Source organism: Varanus komodoensis, unplaced genomic scaffold (assembly GCF_004798865.1).
Source record: "Varanus komodoensis strain SLA01 unplaced genomic scaffold, ASM479886v1 scaffold16, whole genome shotgun sequence".
Lineage (NCBI taxonomy): Eukaryota > Metazoa > Chordata > Lepidosauria > Squamata > Varanidae > Varanus > Varanus komodoensis.
This window is the reverse complement of record NW_025335468.1, coordinates 2,913,159-2,939,002: the sequence shown is the minus strand read 5'-3', so window position 1 is coordinate 2,939,002 and position 25,844 is coordinate 2,913,159. Positions and strand designations below refer to the sequence as shown.

General features: G+C 41.3%; 1 protein-coding gene across 2 annotated transcripts; it reads right to left on the bottom strand.

Moving 5' to 3' along the window:
- Window positions 1-833: 833 nt before the first annotated feature.
- On the bottom strand, window positions 834-25,799 carry MRPL21 (mitochondrial ribosomal protein L21). 2 transcript variants are annotated; one of them, XM_044425812.1, is made up of 7 exons: window positions 25,687-25,799; window positions 21,945-22,005; window positions 9,861-9,946; window positions 7,972-8,135; window positions 4,329-4,381; window positions 1,660-1,763; window positions 834-1,008 (listed from the first exon to the last, which is right to left on the bottom strand). In XM_044425812.1, the coding sequence occupies exons 1-7, from the start codon at window positions 25,757-25,759 to the stop codon at window positions 944-946; spliced, it is 606 nt and encodes a 201-aa protein (XP_044281747.1). In that variant the 5' UTR covers window positions 25,760-25,799; the 3' UTR covers window positions 834-943. The 2 variants fall into 2 exon arrangements, with proteins under 2 accessions (XP_044281747.1, XP_044281746.1); XM_044425811.1 differs by lacking the exons at window positions 834-1,008; window positions 1,660-1,763; window positions 4,329-4,381; ... (1 more) ...; window positions 9,861-9,946; window positions 25,687-25,799 and adding an exon at window positions 19,340-20,720 and having other exon boundaries at window positions 21,945-22,010.
- Window positions 25,800-25,844: the final 45 nt, after the last annotated feature.

Genomic DNA, 25,844 nt, shown 5'->3' with positions numbered 1-25,844 from the left:
CCATTCCCTTCCCCAAATCTTTCTGCCTGAGGCTTTCTTTTGTGAAATCAAGTGTTCTCTTCTCTCCTGTCTCTATATTCCCTTTTACAAATAGGGAGCATCCTTAGGAAAGAGGATTCTTTAAAAATATACACATATAAACTTTAGAGCATATTTCACGGACCATATGCCTATTTGTTGATGTTTTGTCCTGTGGACCCGAGTCCCAGATCATTTCAGTACCTAGCACCTTAGCTGATGACTGGTTTGCCACTGAATTTTGGCAGCAAACCGCTAGAGAGAGTTAAAAGAAATATTTTTGATCGAAAACAAGCTGCTGCGGTCCTTTTCTTAGTTTCTGCAAAGACTTGCCACTTCTGGGTTTTTTGCTGCTGTCAAATTCAACAGCATGGTGGCAAGGGGAGTGCAGCCTAAAGGGGCCCCTGGACCCCCTGAAATTACCTACCTCTAGCATATAGTGTAATTCAGAGATGCAGAACTTATGCCCAGGCTGAACACAGGCCGCCAGCCATGTAGGGTGCCCTGCAAGGTACGCTGCTCCCTCCCTGCAAATTGTCCTGCAATCACTAATTTTTTAAGACCATCGTTACAGAGTTGGATCAAATGGTGCCTGCCTGCCTGCCTGCCTGCCTGCCTGCCTGCCAGCCAGCCAGCCAGCAGAAGAGACACAACTGGCAGAACTCTGCCTCCCACCTGCAGCCCCCATGTACCCCCAAATCTCTTTGGAATGTCAGGGAAAAATGGGGGCAAGCAGAGGGGAGGAAGAAAAGGGAAACCTGTTTGTGTGACTTTGGTTTTCACGCATGAGCATTAAAATCAAGTCAGAAGTACAATTTAAAGAAATAACAGCAATTTTTTATTGACAATAACCGAATGCAACAGAAACATTTTAAATTTTCATATTGCCCTAAAGTTATAACACCAAACCAAGCCCAAAAATCCATCATGAGAGAACGGGAGCAATTTCAATGGTATTTATCCGAAGAACAGTTTGGGGCTGCAAGATAACTGAAAGAGAATGGAAAAATACAAATTAGCACAACCACCTTGGAGTTGAATAACCTTATCTATTAACACAAAGGGCCAAACAATCCAGTGATCCTGATGGAGGAGAAGCACAGCAAATCTCTTTAAATTCTAATTCTATAGAATATACATCTGAAAAGATATTTGTCAGTGGAACTGAGGAGCAAGGAATCGCCCAGGAAGAAGCTGCCTTGATCAAATGCTAACCAAAGCTTGTGGAAAGATGTCTTTCCACCTTGTGGATTCATACCGATGGGCAAAATGGTGCAAAGAAAGGGGGTTTTGCAAGCTGTTGCTGTTGGGGCACCATCCTAGTATTCTGTCCCATACACACACCCATTTCTACAGAGTGCTCTTTCAACTTTGATCATATGTTACTTCTGGTAGAGGCAGTATGCCTATGTCCACCAGTTCCTGGGGAACTTGGGGGGAGGATGGTGCTATTGCATGCAGATCCTGGGTTCCCATGGGCTGCTGATAGGCCACTTTGTAAACAGAATGCTGGATTTGGGTAGACCCTGGTCTATTCCCTGGTCTATTCTTATTCGACTCGCACATCACAGTGTTTGTATAGTGAAAGCTTACTACCAACACACTTTACAATCAGGGCTTATGCGCATTTTAAAATCTTACTTCTTTTCCTCTGGTAATGCACCTTTCGAAGGAACCTCATATTAACTTTTGGCCAAGATTCAGTCTTCTCAAGAATAGTGGCTTCCACACGGACTAGGTCCTTTCTTTATAGGAAAGACAAAGAGAAAGAAATGAGCAGCTTACATTCTTCCTATTCAACAAACATTCCCTTAGAAAGTAAAGCCATAATAATAATGTTTCTAGAGTACTTACTATGCATTTATTTACTGACTGTATAGCCTGACTTCCAGGGAGAAACCTTGCAAGCCCACTTACACACAAAGAAGTAGGGGGAACTGTCTAACAAAAAAAATTTAGAAAGCAATTTGAAAAAAGCAGGAGCTAAAATACCAAGCCTGTAAAATATTTATTTAAAAGCTGAGTTGGACAAAAATGTTTTTAAGGTCTGCTTGAAGAATATGGAAGAGGGAGCATGTGTACCTCTCAAGGGAGGTAATTCCAGAGGTGAAGGGCCACCACCAAGCATTCCTGTCCCTTGCATTCACCAACTAGTGCTTTCTTAATTTTATCAGAGTGGCTTTTAGAAATGAAAAATTATCCAGGGAATATAGCAGCAAAAGCATTCGAAATCTTAGGTAACCAAGAAGTGAGGACAGGTACATGACAGTAAAATGTAAGGTCAGCAGCACATAAATGATATTGAAAACATAGTAATAGTAATAATAGAAGCAACTGGAAGAATATATTGAATCTGCCTAATCATGGAAGCTAAGTAGGGTCTGGCCTGATTGAAATAGGGATGGGTGACTTAATGTTGTGAACTGCCCAGAGAGCTTTGGCTACAGGTGGTATGAAAACATAATTAATAATATTTTAAAAATAAGTTTAAAAAGGGGGTGGGAACTAAGACAGAACCTTTCAGGAATGCTAGCAAATAGTGCAAGAGGTGGGAGGAGTGGCAAAGGCTGCAGGCCTGGGCAAATGCCCTGTACATGCCTCATCTTAATAAGGTGTTATGCAATCACCTAACTATGGCCAGAGGATAAGAACCAAGTAAGTGAGTTCCAAGTATATTTAAATAAACATATAAAGATTGCTTTGATTTCTTTTTGGGGTGGGAAGTGGGGGGAAATGAGGCTGCAAGTGTGGTTTGCCTAAGGTCACCTAGAGAATTCATGGAAAGACCATTACTTCCCAACTCATAGCTCACAATACAATCCATGGAGTTCAACGGGACTTGCTCTCAGTTGTTTGAGAAATGATTGCTTTTGCCTGTATCCTCTTCCTTGAAGTTTCTGAGAAGTAACATTGTGGTCTACTTGGGCAGAAATGGATTTTTGAAAGAAAATAAAAGACAGGCTACTGAAAGCCTGTGAGGTAACTTCTACAGCAAAATTAGGAGATGTTACTGAATTAGATTATGGCTAGTTTTCTGAATTCCTTTTTATTTTTGGACTAATGGCACAGGGCTGGCAGCAGGGAGAAACGCTGCGCAAGTATTAGCTTATACCACCTTGAAGTGTGCTATGCTCTGTTAATATGCAGAACATACAAACGCAGCAAGCAATCCATATTTTGTTTATTAGCACTTTCAAGCAAAATATTAAAATGAAACACATTCTTTCCTGATCTTTCATTTTTAACTCACAAAACTGGAAGTTCTGCCTTGATCTAGAATGAATTTCACAACAGATTTTGCATTTTTGAAATAACGGTAGGATCTGTAGTTCACCAATTACTTTAGGTCAATTCAAATGGAACACCAAGAGGAGGCATTAAGTAAGACAGAAGTTTGCTTACATCCCAACCAACTTAATTCAATCCACTTGCACAATCTGAAAATCAAACTCCTTAAAGATACTCTTGCTTGTGACAAAGTCAGTGCCATGTAGGCCAAGCAATGCAAAAGGCCAGTCCAAGCCTCCTTCCAGCCCTTCCTCAAAGGCAGAATCATACTTCCTACAGCCCTGCCACCTGCAGCTTCTCCAACCAGATCACTGTATTCTGAACACAGGACAAATCAACTGTAGATTATCCAAAGAAGGAAAGTCTAGACAAAGGCAAAGTTTGGGGGGTGGGGGGAGAGCAGGGCCGGCTGGAGCCAGGGGTCAGACCCCTTCTCACTAGCTTTGTTTCTATAATGTTTATGTCCTCTCATTATGTAACATCTCTGCTGTTGCACATCACCAAGTGGGACCTAGTAGCCATTGCATTAGATCGGTTTAGTACTGCTTGTTTTACAAGGAAGAGAACCCCAAACCATGGAAAAATATACCATGCATCTCAGCCCAATAGCTGGCACCGGTCTCCCCTTTGTTACCTCCCTCCGCCCCTCCCTCCCTCCGTCCATATATATGTGTGTGTGTGTGTGTGTGTGTGTGTGTGTGTGTGTTCAGAGAAATTAATGAAAGAAAATACAGCATAGAAGTTAAAATGGAAGGCAGACTTCATAGCCTATAAAACTGCATGCTGTAAAGTCTGCAGATGGGAGAGTCCAAAGCTGTGATTAAACCCATCCTCTCCAGACTTTGCTTCTCTTCGAATTCTCTATGATGTAGTTACAAGGATTGTCTTTTTCTCCCTGTACATCTTTGTGTTTGAGTGATTTGCAGACATGCTTTCCTCAAGTTATTTATGCCGTTTTCAGTACAATGCATTTGTCCTGAAAATAATGTGAAAAGATAGAATTCTTTCAAACCATGCCTTACCCCAAAAGTGGCTTTCCCAGAAGGGTGAAATTGTCTGCACCAACCAATAATACCTGAGCAAGAGGAAATGATATGCATTAATCATCACATCAATTTCACAATATCACCAGAATTTGTTCAAAGTACTTGATGTGAATGCTCTTTAATCCCATGCTTTGGTTTTCTAACTTCAGCTTATGGGTGAATAAGTGAGGCTAGCACAGAGGAGATGCAGGTCTGCCCAGTACATGGTACCTTGGCTGACAGCTTTGCTTTGCTTTTGTGCCCACCTAGGTACACACTAAGCCCTCTCTTCCTATAAAACAGAAGGCAGAGAGAGATGGCATGGAGGGGAAACATGAAAACGCTGGAACATAAGAAGAGCCATGCTGGATCTGACCAATGCTCCATCCAATCCAGCATTCTGTTCACTTGCTGGCCAAGCAGCAGCACCAAGATCCCACAAGCAGCGTATGAGTGCAACAGCACATCCTACCCACATTCCTCAGCAACTGGTATACATAGGCACCTCCTTTGAAAGCCATCCAAAATTATGACCATCACTACATCTTGTGGAAGTGAACCCCACAGTTCCTTAATTATGCACTTTGTGAAGAAGTACTTTCTTTTATCTGTTCAGAATCTTGCACCATTCACTTTCATAGGATGTCTCAAGTTCTAGTATTATGGCAGAAAAAATGCCACCCTAACCTCCTTTTCTCCTCCACACATAATTCTAGATCTCTCCATCATGTCCCCCTTAATCATTTCACCTACTCTTTCTGCACTTTCTCTCGCTGTACAATGCCCCTGTATAATGCTGCAACCAGAACTTTTGGTTTAACCACCCTAAGTAGTTTGGTGCCATGAGCAAAATTGGCCACTTCACTGCTCACTCCTAATTCCAGATCAGCTGTGGCTAAGTTGAAAAGCATTGGTGGTAATACAGATCCCCATGGGAGAGGTCAGAATGACATCCTCCATTTGGAGAAATTACCATGTCTTCCCACTCTCTGATTTCTATTCTTTACCCAGTTAATTATCCTCTGCTCTTATTCCATGCCTTCTAAGTTTGCTAAGGAGCCTTTGGTGAAGGATTGGTCAAACGCCTTTTGCAAGCCCAAGTGAACATTGCCTGCTGGATCACCCTTCTCCATGAGTTATTCTGACATTCTCAAGGAAGCACTATGTGGCACCTTTTCCACACATGCTGCATTTTCTTCAGGAACTGCAATAATCTCCACCAGGGCTGGCTCAAGCCATTTTGCTGCCTGAGACTGAATGCATCCTCAAAGGCTAACCAAGCTATTCTGGCACCTGAAGAAGAAAATTCCAGAAAACACCCCTCCCTAGAAGTACAACTCTAATGAAAAGAAATGCAGTAGCTCACAAATTGCTGCCCTTTTGAGATGAGCAAAATCAGCTGCCATTTTGCCTGGCCGAATTCTAAGGCCAGGCTTGAAAGGGAATGGCAGACTCACCCAGTGGTGGTTCTGCCCCAGAGCAGAACTGACTTAATCCTGGGGACTGCAGCCCTTTAGGCTCAAAGCTCCACACAACTCTGCAATCAAGAAGTCCTCTGACGTGGACAACTTGGACATCTTGTCAGCTTAACTGGCTTTTGTGTTTGGCCAGTGCAGCCAGGGAAGCAGTCAGAGGCTACACACAGCCATGAGAAGGGAACATCTTCGGTTCTGTGAAATCCTGGCTGGATTGTGATCAGAATGTATTGGATGTTTCAACGTGAAAGCTTGACTTTTCACCCCTGCTCTAAGTGTTGGCACTCACATCCATTTTTGTCTTGCAAATGCTGCAAACACAAGAATGTAGCATGTGGCTGACAGGAGCAGAGTATCCAGGGAGGCCTCTCCAAAATGGATTTCAGCAGAATAGATCTGTGGGAAACTGCTTTCAATTGCTAAATTGACATGCAAAGAAGGACTTACCTAAAATGCATGTGCTGATCAAAAGAGTTTCATTCTGCAGTATCCTGTGCTATTTTATCTTCAGCTTTGGTTAGCTGAACTCTCTTTATAGTCGATTAGGTTGGCTACTGAAGCCCAGCCCCGGAATGATCCCAGAAATGCCACCCATTCTTGCAGATCAGAGTAGCTGCAGATCAGCATGGAAGTGGAGCATGTCTGGACCACAACAGAGCAATCTGTTGAAAAGGGGTGACTTATCAGTGTTATCAGCCTTAAGGGATGCTCTTTAGCAAGGGATGCTCTTTAGCATTGGAAATGACAGATCAGAAAATACACTGGCTGATTTGCTTTGAATTAGGCAAATAAATCATCTGTCTTCTCTGCGAAAGTTTATAGTATCTTTGAGATTTAACTTATCTTAAACACACTGAAATTGAAATTAGAGCCCAGCTGAATCCCAGCAGATATCTGTGGCTAGAATTCTTTTTCTGGATTCAGAAAATTCACCTTCGGCCTACTCAGTTATGATGAAACATGTGAATGACAAGTCTCTGTGCAGGACAAATCTGTTAATGAGGATTTCAGCAGCTCCTTTCAGTGAGCATGGAAGGGAGAAAGACTCATACGTGTTCACTGCATGAATCTTTTAAGGCAGTGGTGAGCAACTTTGGCAGGTCCTGGAGTTAACTCTCTCCACCTGGGACTCCAATCCGGCTGCATCTTTCCTGCCACCTCAACTGCTGCTGTGGTGTTGCTGATTTTACTGCCAATGTTTTAGGCCTGGCTAAAACCTCCAACCTCCAGCATTTTTCCTTTAAAATAAAATGTACAGAGAGTTTCCAAAAGCTTCCCACATAACTTGTTTTAAGGAGAGAAAGCCTCCCCTTGCTTTTCTTTCAGGGGAAGCACTGCTGCTTTGTTCCCTGCACCCCACTTTTTTGTTCTTGTGCTGGTGAATTTTGGTAATGTGGCAGAGAGGGGATAGCAAAAGAGGCTGGAGGGGGCCACATGCAGGCCAGCGTATTGCCCACCTGAATTTTAGGTGCTATTATGGAATGAATAACATCCGTAGCACCTTCTTAAATTTACCAGTGGCAAGGAATCTTGAATTGTAATTCTGTTTTCTCTATTTTGACAATTGCATGCGAAGCATCATTATTTTCAAACAAATTGGAAAATAACTATTAAAGTATCCTTAAAAGAGATCATGGAGGCAAGTAACTTTGTTCAAGGTTGGATGGAAATGTACAAAAACATCAGTGGGTAAGAATCAAAGCACCAGCAGCAAAAGGAAAGCAGGTTCTCCCAGAACATTAACCTACCTTATGAATGCATGGTAACTATGCATTGTTACAATTAATGAGCATGGCTCTGGATCCTTTTGGCACATGTTCTAATGCAGCCTTCTCCAGTACTGGCTGGGGATGATAGGAGCTGCTGCTTGAGGGCACTGAGTTGATAAAGGAGCATGAATGCATGGAGGACTATTAATGTGGAAAGGTGCAATCACAAAAGTGACTACAACTGTCTTTTTTTCAAACTATCTCAGAGGAAGAAAAATGGCACTGTTTGTGCAAACTAGTTCAAATACCTAATGATGCAATGTTTTAAAATGGGCCTGACATTCATCTAATAATTTCATTATAGCTCAAGGGATGCAACCTATTAAAATGTGAAGATGCTAATGAAATCTCTCTAATTAACATATGGGAGTAAATAGTTGCTAATATGAGGCTTACCTTTTCCATCCGAATTCTGTCTCCACATTCAGCTGGTATATGATTTTCAATTAAAATCAAGTCTTCACTGGTGATTTTCCACTGCCTGCTGGCGAAGTGAACAACAGCAAACAGTCTTCCATACTGTCCAGTGGCAATTAGCTCATTCACATGATGTACAATCTCTGGATAAAAATCAGTATGTTAGTGAAGAAACAAGATGGGAATAAGTGTATGCATTGGCCCTTTCACCTGCAGGCTCCACAGCATTTTTGAGTGGGTGGGGACTTTGGAATTTTGAGAAGGTCATGGGAACTCTCACAAAATGGTTGCCATGGGGGAAGGTTTACACTTCAAAAACAGAACCACCCTTTAAAACACACAGACAGACAGCAGTGGAGGTCACCCTTTGCAGCATACTAAACTTCCAGTTATTTTAAAAAATGAAACATTCTTAAGAAAACAATATAAATCAGGAGGGACAGGCGGCCAGGGAAAGTGGGGCAGTTGGCCAGCTGTAGAACCCTGGAGAGTAGGACTGGGACCCCAGGTAGCTACAAGCCTCCAGTTCCCCTCCCACTCCACATTATGTAGTGTAAAAAGAGAAAAACAGAAGCAAGTTACAGATGCAGATTGAACTTACCATAAAGTCGCAGATGACTATAATGCCCTTCTGGCTCTCTTTTCTAGAACATTTACAGATATTAAATGCTGCATTACATTAAGGTGAATTGTCCAGCAGCAGCACCATACTGTCTCAAGCTAACTAGACTGAGCTTCTCATCTCGTTTAGACCATTTCCTTTCCTTGTTTCCAATACTTGTATTCCATCTGTCACAGTTGCTCGCAGAAAATGGCTGAACATAACCCACTATGATTAAGAAACCTATTACTATAAGCATTCTGATTTGTTCTGAGCTTTCCGAGAACAGTTGTGGGAGAGAGTTTGACTGTAATTACTAAAGACAGAACCAGCATCAAACAACAGCTGCAGCAAGCATTATTTAATGGAGCCATGGAAGCACAGGGCTGCTCCTTCACATCTCTCCTAGGTTCCACCTCCCCTTTCCTTTGATTTACGTGGAACAGATGTTGGCTTCCAGACCTGAGAGAGGAACAAATGCCACAGCCTGACTCTGCTTCTCAGAAATACTCAAACAACAGTCTACAGATCAAGAGGGCTGTCCTATGAACATGCTCCTGGGAATGTCCCCTGGTATTCAGTAGCACTCATGGGTAAAATGTGCCTAGGATGCAGCATTAGGAAGGGGAATTACAAGCATGGGTAAGAATATTTGGGCTATAAAAGTTCTTAACCATTCCTCCAAAACCAAAAATTCCCTGAGGACCATCATATGCACATTCCTATAATCTGAAACACAAGGGCAGATCTGTCAGTTCAGAAAGCAAAATAAGTGCCCAGCAGTCCAAGAACTGATTGATCTATTCCTTTTCTAAATGGATCAACACAACTTGCTGCATCTTTGGACTCTCCTGTGGGCAGGGGTTGGCTAGGCAAAGGTCACTATCAGTGCCCACACTTCCATGTTTACCATTATGCCACCAGTGGTCCACAGCTGGAGGGAGCCCTGTCCATTGATATCCATATGTACATAGGCTTGCCTCACTCGATTCCATGTTGGCCAATGGGGTACAGCTAATGCACATATCAACGTCTAGAGAATATGACCAGCCTGCTTGTGCATGAAAACTTGACTAATGCTTTTGTTCCTTGCTGTATCTTACTCCCCCGCCCAACTCCCGTGTTAATAAGATTTGTGAGTGACATGTAGGCTCAAAACAGAAGCAAACAAACAAAGGATAATGAGAGATAAATCGAAATGATGCAACCAAGCAAGACCAAGAGACAACAAAATACTCTTAGCATTTGAGCAGCTACAGATATTTACCTCTGTGTTGCTTTGCCTCTTCTACTGGGTCAGGTAGCTTGATTTCAGGCCACGGAGGTAAAGACAAGGATGTTTTTGGAACAAGCCTGTAAAATGTTATAAATGTTACAGCCAAGAACTCGAGGCAATGAAGTGAATGGTTGCCATTAGTTAAATGGCAAGGGAAACAGAGCACTTTATAGAGGAATAGAAAATTGGAGTACAAACTCAGGTTGGGAGCCCCTGTCAACTTTTACATTTATCCTTGTTTCTCAATATTATTTCCTCCATATTTTTCTGTACAATTCATATCTAGGGAGATGTTCCATCCCATTATAGGGTTGGATCCAGTACTGATCATCTGTTAGTGCAAAGATTGGGAACTCAAGCCAATGAGTAAAATTTAGTCCTCCTTGAGCCCCTGCAGAACTTTCTGGGATTCCCCAAATGGCCATGCCCCCTCCCCTGGCAACAAGCTCTTGCACCTGACCACAGATCAGTTGGTGGCTTTCCAGCAGTTGCATGTTTCACCTCATTCTAAAAAGATGAAGTGATTCTTCTAAGAATTGGTTAATGGCAGGAAGAACTCCACACATTTGCATGTTTCTCCCCACACATTTTAAGTTGGGTTCCACCTGCCACTGGAACCTTCTAGAGCTTCTTCAACAAACAATTATGTCTTCAGATGGAAAGAGGCTTCCCATCCCTGCACTAACAGAATGGATACTGCTAGTGGAATTGCTCTCTCCATCCTCCTGCAATTCTGCCCCGCTCTGGGCTGGAGGATTTGGGGACATAGGAAGAGAAGAGGAAGGAGAAAGCCTGTTGCAGCAACAGAATTCCACTTTCATGATGGTTTGATCCAACACACTGAATATTGATGTGAAACACACTGTCCTTTTGGAACCATCTAGTCAGTTTTATGTTTATTATGTATGAGTTTTATGCTACTATGTATGGTTGTGAAAACTCCACAGAGAACTAACAGGAAGGAAATTGATACATTTAAAATATGGTGCTGGAGGAGATCTTTGTGAATATTCTTGACTGACAGAAAAATGAATGAATTGATCCTAGATGAATTCAAGCCAGAACTTTCCCTGGAAGCAATAATAATGAAACTGAGGCTGTAATTCAAGGCACATCATGAGAAATCAAAACTCACTGGAGAGGACAATCATGCTAGGGAAAATTGCAGGCAGAAGAAAAAGGGGAAGACCAAAAAGGAGATGGATTGATTCCACAAAGAAAGGAACAGCTTTGAATTTACAGGAAATGATTAGGGTTGTCAAGCACAGAACATTTTGGAAAGTTTTCATTCATAGGGTTATCATCAGTAGGAGACAATGGCACAGAACAGCAACATCAAAAGTCTAGGATTTTATTAAATTTCTATGCCACTATATAGCTGTAATTCTGTAGCTATTTTACAAATCTGAGCTTAAAACCATAAAATATAAGAACTTTATAAAAACAATGCACATGCGTACAAAATGTTGCAGGAATCTGAAAAGAAGCTGGTAAACAGCAACTGCTTTCTACTGCAGAACTGGAGATGGAAGATACACAGGAGCTACTGAGTAACCTCAACTCAGTTTGGTAAGAGCTAATTTAACAGGCCTCATTTAGCCAATGGGCAGAACCAATTATGATAAAATGAGTATGGCTAAAACTTCTGACTAAAAAAGGAAACACAGCTGAAGCAGAACGATCAGTTAAGGTAGGGCGCAAACCTATTTTTGGTTAGGTAGAAAAAACTAAAGCTGGTTGGAGCATACTGGAAGTTGTAGGGCTTTTCTGTCTAAACATGGGCAGAGTTGCATTCTTAGCTGTGTACACTTGAAGCCGCAAGCACAGCAGCTTCCCTGCATCTGCAGGGTGTTGGACTTCCAACTATACAGTTCTAATGCAGAGAGGGTACCACTCAATGATGAGCAGATGCTTTGTACACAGGATGACCCAGGTTCAACCCTCAGCATCTCTACCTCAAAAGATCTCAGGTGGCAAGATGTCCAGACCTCCACTGGAAGCCTCAGAAAGCCACCACCAGCTCTAGCAGGCTCCCCGTTCTTCCCAGGAAGAAAATGATGGGCTAGATGGAACTTTGTCCGATGCAGCATAGTATATCTTATGTTTGATGGAAGAAATACTGGCTATATGGACTAGCCACCTGCCTAGTATTTTTACAACCACTAGCTGAAGTCTATACTAACTAAAATGATGATCCTGCAAACATTGGAAGCTAGCCATTTCATTTACCAGTATCAAAAAGCTTTGTTCTGACTGACAGTACTATAGACTTATAATAGGATGGTATAGGAAGCCCAAAGGGCTAGCAGCCAGACTTCCTCCGACATTGGGGAATCTGGTGTTTGCTATGAGAACTCAAGTGCAATTCAAGCCATTTCACCAATCTGTTCTTTACTCTTCATTCAAGCTATATTGGAAAGCCTAAAGACCAGCTGCCCAAGGATGCTGACTCTCTGCCCAACGTTGTTACTGAAGCAGCAGACACTTTGCAAAGCAGTTGCAGTTGCTTGGCAGGAAGCACACGGCCAAGGCCTCCTCTTGCTTCACAGCCAGCTTTGTAAATAGGCAGCCATGGTTTGCCAAACAAAGGGCAGTGGCTTTGCACTGCCATCTAACAGTACTGAGAAGCACAGAGAATCAGACCAGTAATTTGCTCTGTAACTGAAAACGAGAGCAAGCCTTTCTCCCATTGCTGGCAAAACTGGGAGCAGCACTTAGGCCTGGGTACCTCTGCCTTCACCCCCCCACCTCCCGCTTCATGCTGCACACAGGAAAAAAAAAAAAAAACCCACACACACACACAAACCAGGAGATGCTACCATTGTTTAAGTATGGAATCTTTGTTCAAGTTTCATTTTCTATGTGTGGTGAATAAGAAGAGATGTGTGAGCTCAGGGCTGGCTCCCAGTCCTATTGCATATTGCAAGGGGAAAGCAAACAAGATTCTGCCAACATGGCTTTCATTCAGGGTGAGCAACCTGTGGGTTTCCAGTTTTGACCTACAAGTCCCATCAGTCCTAGCCACCTGGCCAATGGTAAAGGATGCCAGGAACTGCAGGTCAAAATTTCTGGAGTTCCACAAGTTGCTCTGCCATGGGAGAATGACAGCACCGCCATTCTGCTCCACCCAAAATCAATTCCCAAAAGTGAGTTCAGACCCTCTCAAATGCCACGTTTCCCACCAAGAGGTACCACTGAAGATCATGTGATTGCTTCTGAGTAGACATGCAAATGGGTATGTTTTTACCTTACTGGGGAGGAGGGGATGTAAGCAACTGTTTTCATTCCAGGTTGTAACACAACAAAAAATGGAAAAGTCAACAGTGAATGTCTCTGCAAGGCACTAAGCCTTGTACTCGTTAAAATTAACAAAAGCTTGCACAATGCTTTCCAGGACAAGCAGAATAGACTCAGTGGGCTTGGGCCGAACATTTTAAAATTGAAATTGCTAATTGATCAGAGTGTAACTCCTTAGACTTTTGGACATGTAGAAAAGTGGACTAGATTAGCTAAACAAAAGAATGCAGAGTACAGCACTTTAAAAGTGCCTCTGAATGAAGAGCCACTGCATTGTTCAGCTGCCTAGGAGTGCTGCAGGAGGATCTTTGCCTTGCAAGACTCAGCTAGCTGCCTGCAAGTCACAAAGAGAAGCTGGAGAGAATGTGCATCATCTCCTGACTTCTTAACAGGAAGGAGAGCGCTGACAGGGGAGAGAAAGCCATTTGTGGAGTTGGCTGAGCAGGCAGGAGAACACCTGCACTGCACTGGGCTGCCTCCTGTTTTTTGGACATAAAGCAGAATGGGCCTCAAAGTCCTAACACTTCGTGCAACTTTAGTTCATGAAGGGAAGCTTTGTTTAAGTATTTGTTAAACGACATTTACATTCATAAGCCACAGTTTTTTACTGTACCATTACAAGGTAATGGTACTCTAAGAAATATTCTTCGCCACCTCCCTACTAAAAGAATGTTGCATCCTTATGAGAACTGGCAGCCCAGCATCTCCCCCTAAGGGCACTCATTCCTAATAACCAGCATTCACAGAAGCTGTCATAGAACTGCTCAAACTGTGTACCTGGCTGCCAATTTCCAAGTTGCATCACCAGCAGCAAGCATTACTTTACTGACAAGAAATGTCAAAATTGGTTCTGCAGTGAAATATGACAACACACATTTTCTAGGGATGCACTGATTAGTAAGAGACCCTATCGTGCTGTCATTAAGCTAGCAGGTAGAAGGACAAAGATGTTTCCCTTCAGTAACTATCAGTATCCTGCCATCCATGTGAGACAGGATTCCTTCATGTTTGCAGTGGATCCTGTGCCCACAAATTAAGAAAGAATCCAATCTTCAGGACTTTGGGACTGCTGACTAAAAGTTTCAGAGCTCATAAGGTGTAAGAGTCAAAGTAAAAAAGCTTTCATTTGTTACCGATGGCAGAAACCACTAGCCAAATAGAAGAAAACAATCGGGACAGTATCCAATGGAGCTACTGCCCTAGCAGGAATGGCTGCAAGGGTTGCTACAGCAACATTAATTAGCATTTCCAATTTTCCCAAAGATTAATTCTATAGTCAGCCAAAAAAGAAATCTCAATGAAACAAAATTTGAAAAAGAAAAAAGGTTGCAACACAAGTCACACTAAAGACATTGTTATTTGAAAAAAATTAAGAGCATGGCAGTGCAATTCTCTTTAAAAATGGACTAGCTAGTCCACAAATAGGTTTATTTCCTTCTGCTGCACAAAAGTCATTGCCTATATTTACAAAAAATCCTCCACAAACATGTACAAATAGAAAATACAAGATCTGACATTCCTCAAAATCTCCTGTTTCATTACTGAGCCAATATTACATGCTTTAAAAAAACGCTGGAAAGCTTAACAAATGTTAATCCAGTAGCATTTATTGATCAGAGGTTTCTGGTGCTAATTTTTCCTGAGAAGTAGCAGAACTCATGAAAGCTAGTGAAGAATCTTGTTTCCTCTGCCATCTTCAGGGCACAATCCTGTGTGTGTGGCTGGGGAATGCTGGGAAGCTCTGGGGCTTTTTCAGTCTAAACATTAAGATTGTACTCCTGCTATTGTAAAAAATGAGTACAAATTTTACATAGTAAAACTGTACATACTGACATCAGTATGCTGATGACATGCAGCTCTATTTATCCTTTTCATTGTTGGCAAGTGAGGCTGCGGCAATGGACTGAATGAGGGCCAACAAACCAAAACTCAACCCAAGACAACGGCCGGATGGAAGATGTTCAACCTGTTCTGGATGGAGTTGCACTTCCCCTGAAGGAGCAGATTTGTAGCTTGGGGGTGTGCTTGATCCATCTTTGTCACTTGAGTCTCAGGTAGCATCAGTGGCTCAGAATGCCTTCCACTAGCTTTGGCTGGTGATTGTGCTGTGCCCCCTACCTGGAGAGGAATAGCCTGGCTTCAGCCATCTCAGGTCTGTAATCTCTAGATTAGACTACTGCAATGAACTTTACTGGGGACTGCTCTGAAGACAGTTCAGAAGCTGCAGTGTGTGCAAAACGCGGCAGCCAGATTAATAACCTGGGCCCATAGATCTGAACATATAAGACTGGTTCTGGCCCACTTGCACTGGCTGCCTGTATGCTTCCAGGCCAATTCAAGATGCTGGTTTTAACCTATAAAGCCCTACAAGCTTGGGAGTGCAATACCTGTCAAAATGCCTCTTGCAACCCCGATCTCCCCAGACGCTACACTCAACCTCTGGGCCCTTCCTCCAAGTGCCAACCCCTCAGGAAGCTTGGGGAATGGCAACGAGGAGGAGGGCCTTTCTCTGGTGCCCACCCCCCACCTTTGGAACAATCTCCCTGCCGCACCCTGCCTGGCATCAAATCTGTACCAGGTTAAGACAGCCCTCTGTTCAGAGGCAATTAAAGATCTCCTTAGTCATCCAGGGGCCTGAGGGAATTAGACAGGCAGTTGTTTCTTCTTGCTGGGGCTTTATTGTATTTAAGCTTCCTTAACAGTGTTTTATTAGATTTCTATCCCACTTTTTGTTACATCATTCTCCTCCTGCTCTCAATCTTATCCCTACAACCACTACCCTTTGAGGTAGGATGAGCTGAGAGTCTGTGACTGGCCCAAAGTCACCCAGTTGCCTCCATGACCAAGCGGGGACTGCTACTCAAGTTACCTAGTCCACTAGTTCTCTTTATATTATTTGTATTGTAGTTTTACTGTTTGCTTTATACTTGGGAAAACTGCCCAGACAGCTTGGGTACAAGGCAGCATAGGGAATGAAATTAATAATAATAAACCTCTAACACAGTAGCATGGAAGCATTTATATAATCACTGCATATTCTTTGAGCAACAATCCATATAAACATGAGTTACTTATTAAATATTCTTGTATCCTAGTCCTGGTTTTACCTTGCTGTTTCAGCCTGTATTCATAATAGCAGAGACTTAAAAACTAAGCAAGTGCCGTTTGTTACTACACTTCTGGCTTTCTCCAGCTTGGAGATATCTACTTAGAGAGAAGCTGTGGAAAAGTTGAAACCACTGTAACAGATATAGTTTTGCTAGAACTTTTACATAAAGGATAGATTAGTGGATTTCAGATGCATTTCATGCAGCACGGGCCAACAATAGTGCATGCTGTATCCACGCAGTCAAACTTTTTTGCACATGAGTTCATATTTCCCTATTATATATTAAATAATAGTTTCCAGAAGGCACCCTGTACAACTCTTTCCAACACTGTAAAATGCAATATTGGTGAAGCTTACAGGAAACAAAGTATAATTTTAAGTTCTTTATTAAGAACGTCTGCAAGGCGGGGTAGCAGCTAGTGGCTCTAGAGACTAAGTGTCACATTGTTTAATTTAGTACTTTATTTAGCCTTTATTATTTTAATAAAAAGTAGAATATAGAAAAAGAGAAGGGATGCCAGGGGATCTCATAAAGATATTACATGCAATATCAAGTTTTTAAAAATTCACAAAAGTCAGTAATTGTTCTCTCTTCTACACTCAGTTAAATTAATTAGTACTTAACTGAAACTCATGGAGCAATTATTCTAATTTGTAATTCTTAATACTAACTTGTTTTCCATTCCTTTAAATTAATTTTAAGTAACAACGCATTTGTATTAAATTAACTCAGTAATGATTATTACAAGCTCATTTTTTTGGATTAATGAGCTTTCTTTCCATTTATCATTAAATTCTTTAGCCAGCCTTCTATTTATTTAACTAGTTAGTTTTGCCATTACTGCATATTCAGCAAGCTTATTTTTCCAATCTTCTCTATCTGGATTTTTTTTTTCCATTTTGATGAAATTATAACATGAGCTACTGTTATCATATATTTAAATAACTCTACCACATACCTTGGCAGTGTTTCTAGTACAACAAACTCTGAGAGAGTTAATTTTCAAAATTTTCTATATTTCTTTCCAATATGATACTGAAACCGAGCAAGCTAAAATATGTATAAGTTGCATGCAGAATTTTGAGAAAGGAATATCTTTCCATCAATGGGAAACTTTGTGGATATTACACCAAAAGATAATGAGAAATGGATAATTATAATAAAAAGTGCTGGAAATGTAAAGATGTGGATGGGGTTTTTTACCGTATGTGGTAGATGAGCACTAAAGGGAAAGGGTAAAGGTTTCCCCTTGAGGTTACATCCAGTCATGCCTGACTCTAGGGGGCGGTGCTCATCTCCATTTCCTGGCCGAGGGAGCCAGCGTTTGTCCGCAGTCTCCGTGGTCATGTGGCCGGCATGACTAAACACGGAAGTGCACGGAACACTGTTACCTACCCACTGAAGTGGTACCTTATCTACTTGCATTTGCATGCTTTTGAACTGCAAGGTTGGCAGGAGCTGGGACGGAGCAATGGGAACTCACCTTGTTGTGCAGATTTGAACCGGCGACCTTTCGATCTACCAGCCCAGCAGCACAGCAGTTTAAACCACTGCGCCACCTGCAGTCCCTAGACGAGCAATAAAGATACTCTATTTAACCTTTCCAAAGTGTGGTGCCAGTCTGCATTTTACATTTTGTGAGGAAGGGCCAGCTGCATTTCCACAGAATATCTGAGCTCCACAGTCTATGCAGAAGGAGAGGTTTCCATTCGTGGCAGTCCTCACTGTCCCACAAGGCTAGCAGGATGTATAGCTTATCAATGGCTACCGAGTCAAGGATGAGCAAGCAACTTACCTCTTTTTTTCAGCCATGCATTACTGAGGCCCAAACAATGACCTTGTAACCACCACCCAAGTGGTGCTGTGTAAATGCACTTTGTTCAAGCTGAAGTATTATGAGACTTTCAGCAGCCCAGCTGACTTAAAGATTTAGACTTCAATCGTGAGAGTTGATTATCAAGGCAAGTCTCAGCAGCTTGTGGCCCTCTAGATATCTTGCCCTACAGCTTCCATCAGCCTTAGTGAGCATGATCAATAGGGAAAGATGGTGGGAGCTGTGGCCCTTCAGATGGCTTGGCCTACATGTTGCCCATCCCTTATCTTGGACAGTAACCAGTGGGTGCACACCAGCTCCTCTTGTTTCCTAAGCTCATAGGACCCACCACTTTGCAAGTAGGTTTTTCTGCCCTAAAAATAACCTTACTGGAGTAGGTTGACAAAGCTCCTTTTTGCCCCATTCCTGAAACTGAGGTTAGTCCCAGATTTTTAGAACCATGGAATTCCCAATGCACAATTTATATACCAACTGAAAACTGGATGATATAAGCTTATCAGCAACATAAATGGATGCAGATGATCAGATTTATTAGTAAAGCATCTGAGAAAGATTACACATTTCAAGCTATTTCCTGTTGTACTATGAATATTTCACATGTTGAAATAAGTTTTTAATATGGCTTAAGTTTCCCTCTATAAGACAAGGTCCATTTCTTACATGCTGGCTGCTAGAAACACAACCACATAGATAGCTCTCCACATAGCCAGTAATTTATGGGAAAATCTTTTCTATTAATTACAGTCTCAACAAGCTAAGGAAATGTTCCTATAAACAGCTTAGCTGGTAGAAGTGTGCCTATTTGATTACATTTCAAGTGGTAACAGGGGTGCCAGGGGCATGTATGAATCAGGCCTTCCCTATAAACAGATAAATACACAGGAAAAGTTATTCACATCTCTTCTTAGGGCTAGAGAAAATGCTAATCAAGGATTCAGCTGAAGACTTCCATTAAACACAATTTTCAACGAAACTTCTATGTATTCAAAATAAACTATATTTTATAAAGCTTGGCCCATTTGAGGGCCCAGGATTTTTCACCTGGTCTCTCAACACAAGAAGAAACTTGCTACTAAAGAGTTTTCTTTCAGAAATTGGATGGGTTTTACTTTTTACATAAAGAACTTTGCAACAATGATGAAGGGGCTCAAGTTCCTTTTCATTTGTGGTTGCACCATCATGATGGCCCGGTCTTGAAGAAACAGTAGGTCTACTTTATTTGGACAAATAAAAAAACAGAGGCCTTATTTTAGTTTTTCCAAAGTAACTGGCAACATCAAATATGTTAAAGAAAGAGTTATTTCAGCATCTGCAGGCCCTGAAGAACTTGAGCTTAAAAAGAATTTAAAACAAAACAAAGTTTGACCGTACCACCCAGGCAGAAAAAGACCTATTAAAAAAAAGAAGAAAACAGCTAATTGCCATTTCTAAGTCATAGATACAATCTATATTCCTTTCCTTTAAGTCTACTGAACATTCTGAAGGGCTCATAAAAGCCCAAATTAGATTATTTTCCGGAGAAACCATGTCATTATATATAAATTGGATGACACTGCTTGTGATTAAGTTTCTTCCTACAAGTTGGACAAACGTTAGCACTTCTAAGAGATTCATGGAGGCACTGACTACAAAAGATGTGGCCACATTTTGTGGACATGATAAGCCGTCCACTATATATAATATCTGCATAGCCATCCATGCAAATTGGACAGCTCACAGTGCCTGAGGCTCCTAAACTTCCAAATTTCTCCTTTCCTAACTCTTTGGACCACTTATCGATCCGATTAGTCTCTCGGCATTCACGGCTGTCATCACTACATAGTATCCAGCTGTCAGAGAATGAATGGTTTCTTAACTCTTGATTCTGCCCTTCTCTACTCTCTTCAACATACACAACAGAATCATTGTGAGTAAGATCAATTATGGATGATTCAGAAGTGAGGTCTACTATTTCTTCATCAACACTTATGTCAAGCTCAATTGGCTGCACTTCTGGAACTACTGTGGCTGATATGACTGGTCTACATTGGTTACCCAACTCTACAGAACGAATCTTTTCTCCACAATGCTCTCTCTGAGCCTCTTCTTGGTCCAGCCCTTTGCTATCACTCAAGGGGGCTGTTGTTTCCAGGAAACTAAGCCCAGCTTTAGGAGGGCAGCCAGCAGTGTCAGTTTGTAATGATAAGGCCATGGGGGAAGTGGATGGCAACGAGGAGGCAATACTGGTTTCAGAAGCAGTTCCTGCAGCCATCTTGCCTAGGCCACTGGAAGATCTTGTTGGGGTGAGGCCACCATTCCCTTTGCTTTTTCTGCACTTGGGTCTGTAATGCTTCGCGCTGGCTGAACTCATAGTGTGCAGGGGAAAGGGAAGCACAGGGTGCACAGAGTACTTGCTTTCCCTGTTATCTTCAAATGCTGCTCAATACTTTTTCCCCCTCTCAGTCCTGCTTCTTGATGATTATGAAGGCTCTCTAAAGCAGTTTTATGCAACTGTTCAGTCTCTGAGCATTGTGAGCTTTGGGGGGGTTGTCTCTTTACGCTGAGAAGCTGCAAGCAAGTTCAAACTCTTGTGATGAAGGGTTAAGGTGAGTTTCGAGTTATTCTTTAGAACTGCATCAAAGTGGGAAGAAACATGATTAGGTGGAGCAGCTAGCATACAAGATTAGTTTTCTATTTTTCAGCCAAGAGAGTAGCAAAAATACTGAGAGCTGTGAGCCAGTTTTGGATATGCTGCAGCTCATGAAGCCCAGATAGCAATGAGGTTGGGCAAGGAACTCCACTTCTCCTTTCACTGAAGTACACGAACATACCAAAAAGGTCTACTTATCAGCTTCAGAATAATTCAAGATACTAAATTACAGTTTGAAGCTGGTTCTGTACCCTAACTTGTTGCAATGCAGGTTAACTTAGCTTCTGGTTCAGGCAAAATGGAAAACCATGTTTAATTGAAGGCTTGCAGTTTATCTGCTCACTCAGGTGAAGAGAGGCATGTATAGGCAAAGGCTTATTAAGCTCAGATATGACTGTTTAAATGTAATCAGTTTCTCACACTCTCTTCACTTGTAAAAGGCTCCTGTTTTATACATGGGTCAAGAAATGGAAAAGGGGGAATTCATGAAACAGATTATTACTTTTTTGTTAAGATACATAAAGGCATGCTGAGTCATACTGGGGCTGTTGGGAAATAATCAAATAATCATAGGAGTTGCTGCTGCTAGACCGCTATCTCCTTTGGCTGCAGTTGCAAAAAGCATTTAAGGATGCAATGCATCCAACCTGTGCACCCTGCCTTTACAAATCACACAGCACTGGCGTTCAGCCCATGATTGCACTGCTTTGCCTTGTCTGCACTGTACCTCACTGGGCAAGGGGGACAGCATGTACATGCTGTACAGTCCCCATAGTTTTCCCACATATTATACTTGCTCTTTTCCATGCAGCTCTTTCCTTTTTGTACCCAGAATCTAAAATACTGTAAGAAACAATTACACGCAAGTGGAGTATTTGTAAAATCTAGAAACCCAATATAAAAGAAAACATGGAATAAAATAGGAATTAAGAAAAAGAAAGCCATATAATTTCCTAGTGCTCAAAGGCCTGGAAGAATTAAAAAATTGTTTCCCAAACAGCTTTCCCTGGGGATACCACAATGAAAAAAGCTCCCCAAATTAAAGTGTTTGGAAACATGTTCATGTTATTCCAATTTAGCAGTGACCCAGTGATTTCAGTAAAGGCACATTCTTGACCACTTAACATAGTGTTTCTGTTCCTAAAAGGGGGAGGTAAGTCTCAACTGGGAAAGAAAACACATCATTCTAGAATAAATGATCTTACCCTTGTTTTGATGAGGTGCTTTGTGAACTCTGACTTCGAGCTGTAGACCAAAACAGGGAAGCTAATAAAGACAAAAGAACTTGAATTAAGAAGTTGCTCAAGGACCCTGCTGTTCAGAAAGGCAACCAAGCTGTGCTAAATCAAAAATCATTGAAACAGTACATAATGAAAGAGAGGGGGGATGGATCTTTATCTTTCTGATCTTAATTTTGCTTAACAGTAAAAATATTAGCAAGCATCAGGGTTCTGCTCAAAAGGTCCCTGTGGACTTTGTGATTCCAGAAATGACAAAAGACTTGGTTGAAAACTTTGCAGGAACTTGGCTCTAATAATTTAGTGCTTCAGCAATGTTGGCTTAAGTGATCTGAAAAACATCAGATTAAAAATAAACAGAAACCCTTTTCTAAATCTAGCGCAAAGAACAAGGAACAGATATAATGAGATCAGAGTAAAAAAGAACATTAACTTGACCAAATTAATGAAAAGATTAGTGGAAATCCCTTCTTGGAAGGAGCTATTCCTAATTAGTTTAATCACCTTTTTGCAGTCACAGCACTTGTCTGACTTTCTCTGCAAGGAGTAACAACTTGAACACAGTAATTATTCAATGATTTTTAAAACCTGGCTGCTTAAGACCAGTCTTAAGGCTATCCCATGTTGGCTCAAGCTCCATAAGAACTGGAAGCTTAGGCTGATGTATTAACATGATGTGCAGTGCCTCAAATTACTAATTAGTCTCAGCATTCACAGTTTTTCAGGATCTTTCAGGCCCAAATTCAGGAAGGGCGGATGAAATACTTGGGCTCATGCCTTGCACTGTTCTGGCCTTGTACTGCTTTATGAAGCTGCTGAACATGACTTGCTTTGCTAGAGGAATTCTCCTGTGAATTTACCTGTTTGTCACATATTAACAAGCACAATTTGTGATGTTGCACATTGACTATGGAGCCGGTCTGTTAACAAAGCTGCTGAAGTTTTCTGTTTCCTGGCTCTGTGGAACTACAGCCAATATGAGATAACCTTAAGACCTGTTTTAAGCCAGATTTTTTTTCTGAAATGTGATTGAATGTCCTAGGTTTCAGAAAAAAGAATTATTTAAGTAGTATAAAAATAAAAACAGGAACTAAAAAGTAAAACACAAACAGGCCATTAACTGAGTAGATCTATAAAAAAGTTGGTAATTTTATTGTAATGGCCAAAAAGATGCTAATGGACAGCCTTTAAACAAGTTTAATAATAAATATGGATGTGTTTATTCCCTTACTCCAGTGAAAACAATTCTTTCCACCTTCAAAATGACCTCACACTCATATCAGTTGACAGTTCTCTGTAACAATGCTGACAGGAACAGTAGCATTCCAAGAGTGAAGCTGAGCTTGCCTAATGTACCTTTGACAGCTGTTGTTGCTACAGACTAATGGGGCAAGACTTTAAAAAAAATAATTTATAATTGTTGAACTGTTGCACATCTCCTCAGCAAACCTGAAGTATACTGGTAGTTTCTCCCCAAATATTAAAAAATAACATGCTGAACTGCACCCTGAGTAAGGCACAAATGTGTCAATTTTCAGCACTTTTAAAATTTGCTGTTTATCTAGCAATTTGTCACAGGTAGGATCAAAATGCTGCAAGACTATTAGCATGAAAGAAATTATGGATGCTGGTTTTAACATTATTAGCCTACAGTGTCAGAAATTCAATGCTTATAATAGCAGAACCTTTTTGTTGACTCACCTTAACTAAAGGGGCACTCCTGGGACTCCATTTATAGGGGTTGAATATGAACATACAGATTAAGGAAGTTACCTTGAATAGTTTATTTAGCTAGTGTCTTTAGAGGAAACTTTTCCTACTCTAAAATCATGGCTAATAAATATTTTAGTTATATCAGGCCAGCTCTTTGCTCCCAAGAAATATAGCAGTCTGGTGATGGGAACAGTCATGATAGGAGGTATTTGTACTGGGTGATGAAGAAGGGTTCTGTACTATGGATTCTAGAACAGCTTGTCTAAAAAAGGAAGATGACTATCAGTAATATTCAGCTTCCAGTGACTATAATGTATACCAGGCTGCCCGCAATGCCCTATAGCACCCACAAGGAGTTCTAATGGTACCCACAAAGTGCTCTCCTTCCTGCCCCTTTAACATTTTCCAAGGCTTTTATTGAAGAGAAAAATTTGAACTCTCCTCTTTGCCTTGCTGTTTTCCCCCTTCTTCCACAACCTTACTGTTTCTCCCCATTCCCAGTCTCTGGCTTTGCTTTTTCTCTCCTCCTCTTTTTGATATTTCCCCCAGTCACAAGCCTCACTGTTTCTCTTCCCCATCCCACTACATTTTTTGTTCACTTCTAATTAGCCAAGGACACAAAGCAGTTATGATGTGATCAGTCACACTCTCCACAGCAGCTACCTACAGTAGCTTTCCAAATTCCCCAATGTGGTCACAGGTCCAAAAAGAGCTGAAAACCCCTATCCTACACTCTTCCATTTCCATTAAGCACTATTATTTCCCTATGAAAAAATAACAGCAACAAGATAGTTGAAGTAGACTTGGTTTGTTGTACTATTTACTATGTTACTATTAATATTTTCATTTTTCTCTAATTTGTGTTCAACATAGTATTTATTTATAAAATATGGTTCTGTTTGGTTTTAAGAGGCTAGGATGCATTTCAACCATAGTTCCTCTTTTAGCCATAAAACGAAAAAAAAAATGTTATGAAACACTTCAACAGAACAGAACCTTTTAAATACACTTCCAGTGAAATTTTAAAAAACAAACTTTAGAACTATCTCTATTCAGAAACTGATAAGAATCAATGAACCCACCTTATTACTTAAAGCCAGATTTCCACATATATCCACCTTACAGAGCAGGAATCACATGGTTATTACAAGCAACAATGAAGTAACAATGTACCAGTCCACACAGCATAAAAGGATAGGTTAATACAAACACTGGAGCAATTGAACCTATTCTGTTTTTAAGTTAAACCCTGAAGTCACCAACCAGAACCAGGTGCAAAAGATATAGAATGAAAAAAAAGAGTGCCTCTGAACACATGCAGGGTATGGGAACATGTTTTCTGTACCAGAACTAAACTTAGTTCACTTTTTTTTTTTTACACAAAATCCTATTCCACATTACCTCAAACCTTCATACCAGCAGTATAACATGAAAGAACAAAGGACAACTAATACAGGTGAAAATAAAGACACAAAGTATACATACAGCTTGGTGTAGAGATGCACACATGTAAAGAAAAAGCAGTATTACACAGTTAGTATACATGGGATATAGTAATGACAAAGGTAAGGGTGGTTCCTTCCCACTAGATTAAGGTTTCCAAAGAAAATGAGAATTAAATACAGATTGATGTGACTTGAGATTTAAAACAGGGCCGGAGAATGTGCAGCAATCCAGCTGTTAGCAAACTACTACTCCATCACCCTTCGCCACTGGTTATTCTGACCATGGCTGAGAGGAGTAAGACCTCAACGATGTATGAAGGACCACATGTTACCCAACCCGACTTAAAAGTTACCAATAGAAGAGACTGAACAAGAGCAAGAAGTAAGCCTGGACACAATACAGGGAGTGTAAATTTGATAGTAAAGCAGAAGCGTGTTAACAGCAAATGAAGATGAGGAAAAGGAAAAAAGCAACACTAAGAGCAAACACCCCTTCCCCACCTTCAGTACAATCTCCGAATAGATCATTAAGCAAACAACCGTTACCACACCTGATCGCACCCCTGCTCGACTCAAAAGACGCCCAAGGGTAACCACAGACACTGCCGAAGCCCACACAGCCATTCTTTTCTTTTATTAGCTGCCCGACGGAACCGGAAATACAGTACAGGGGGACAGGAGCAGCGACGGACTAGGGCCGATGGGAAAC

What these genes read in the sequence shown, in the direction of transcription:
- MRPL21 (XM_044425811.1), bottom strand. Translation starts at nt 20,460, where the DNA reads ATGAGTTCAGCCAGCGCGAAGCATTACAGACCCAAGTGCAGAAAAAGC.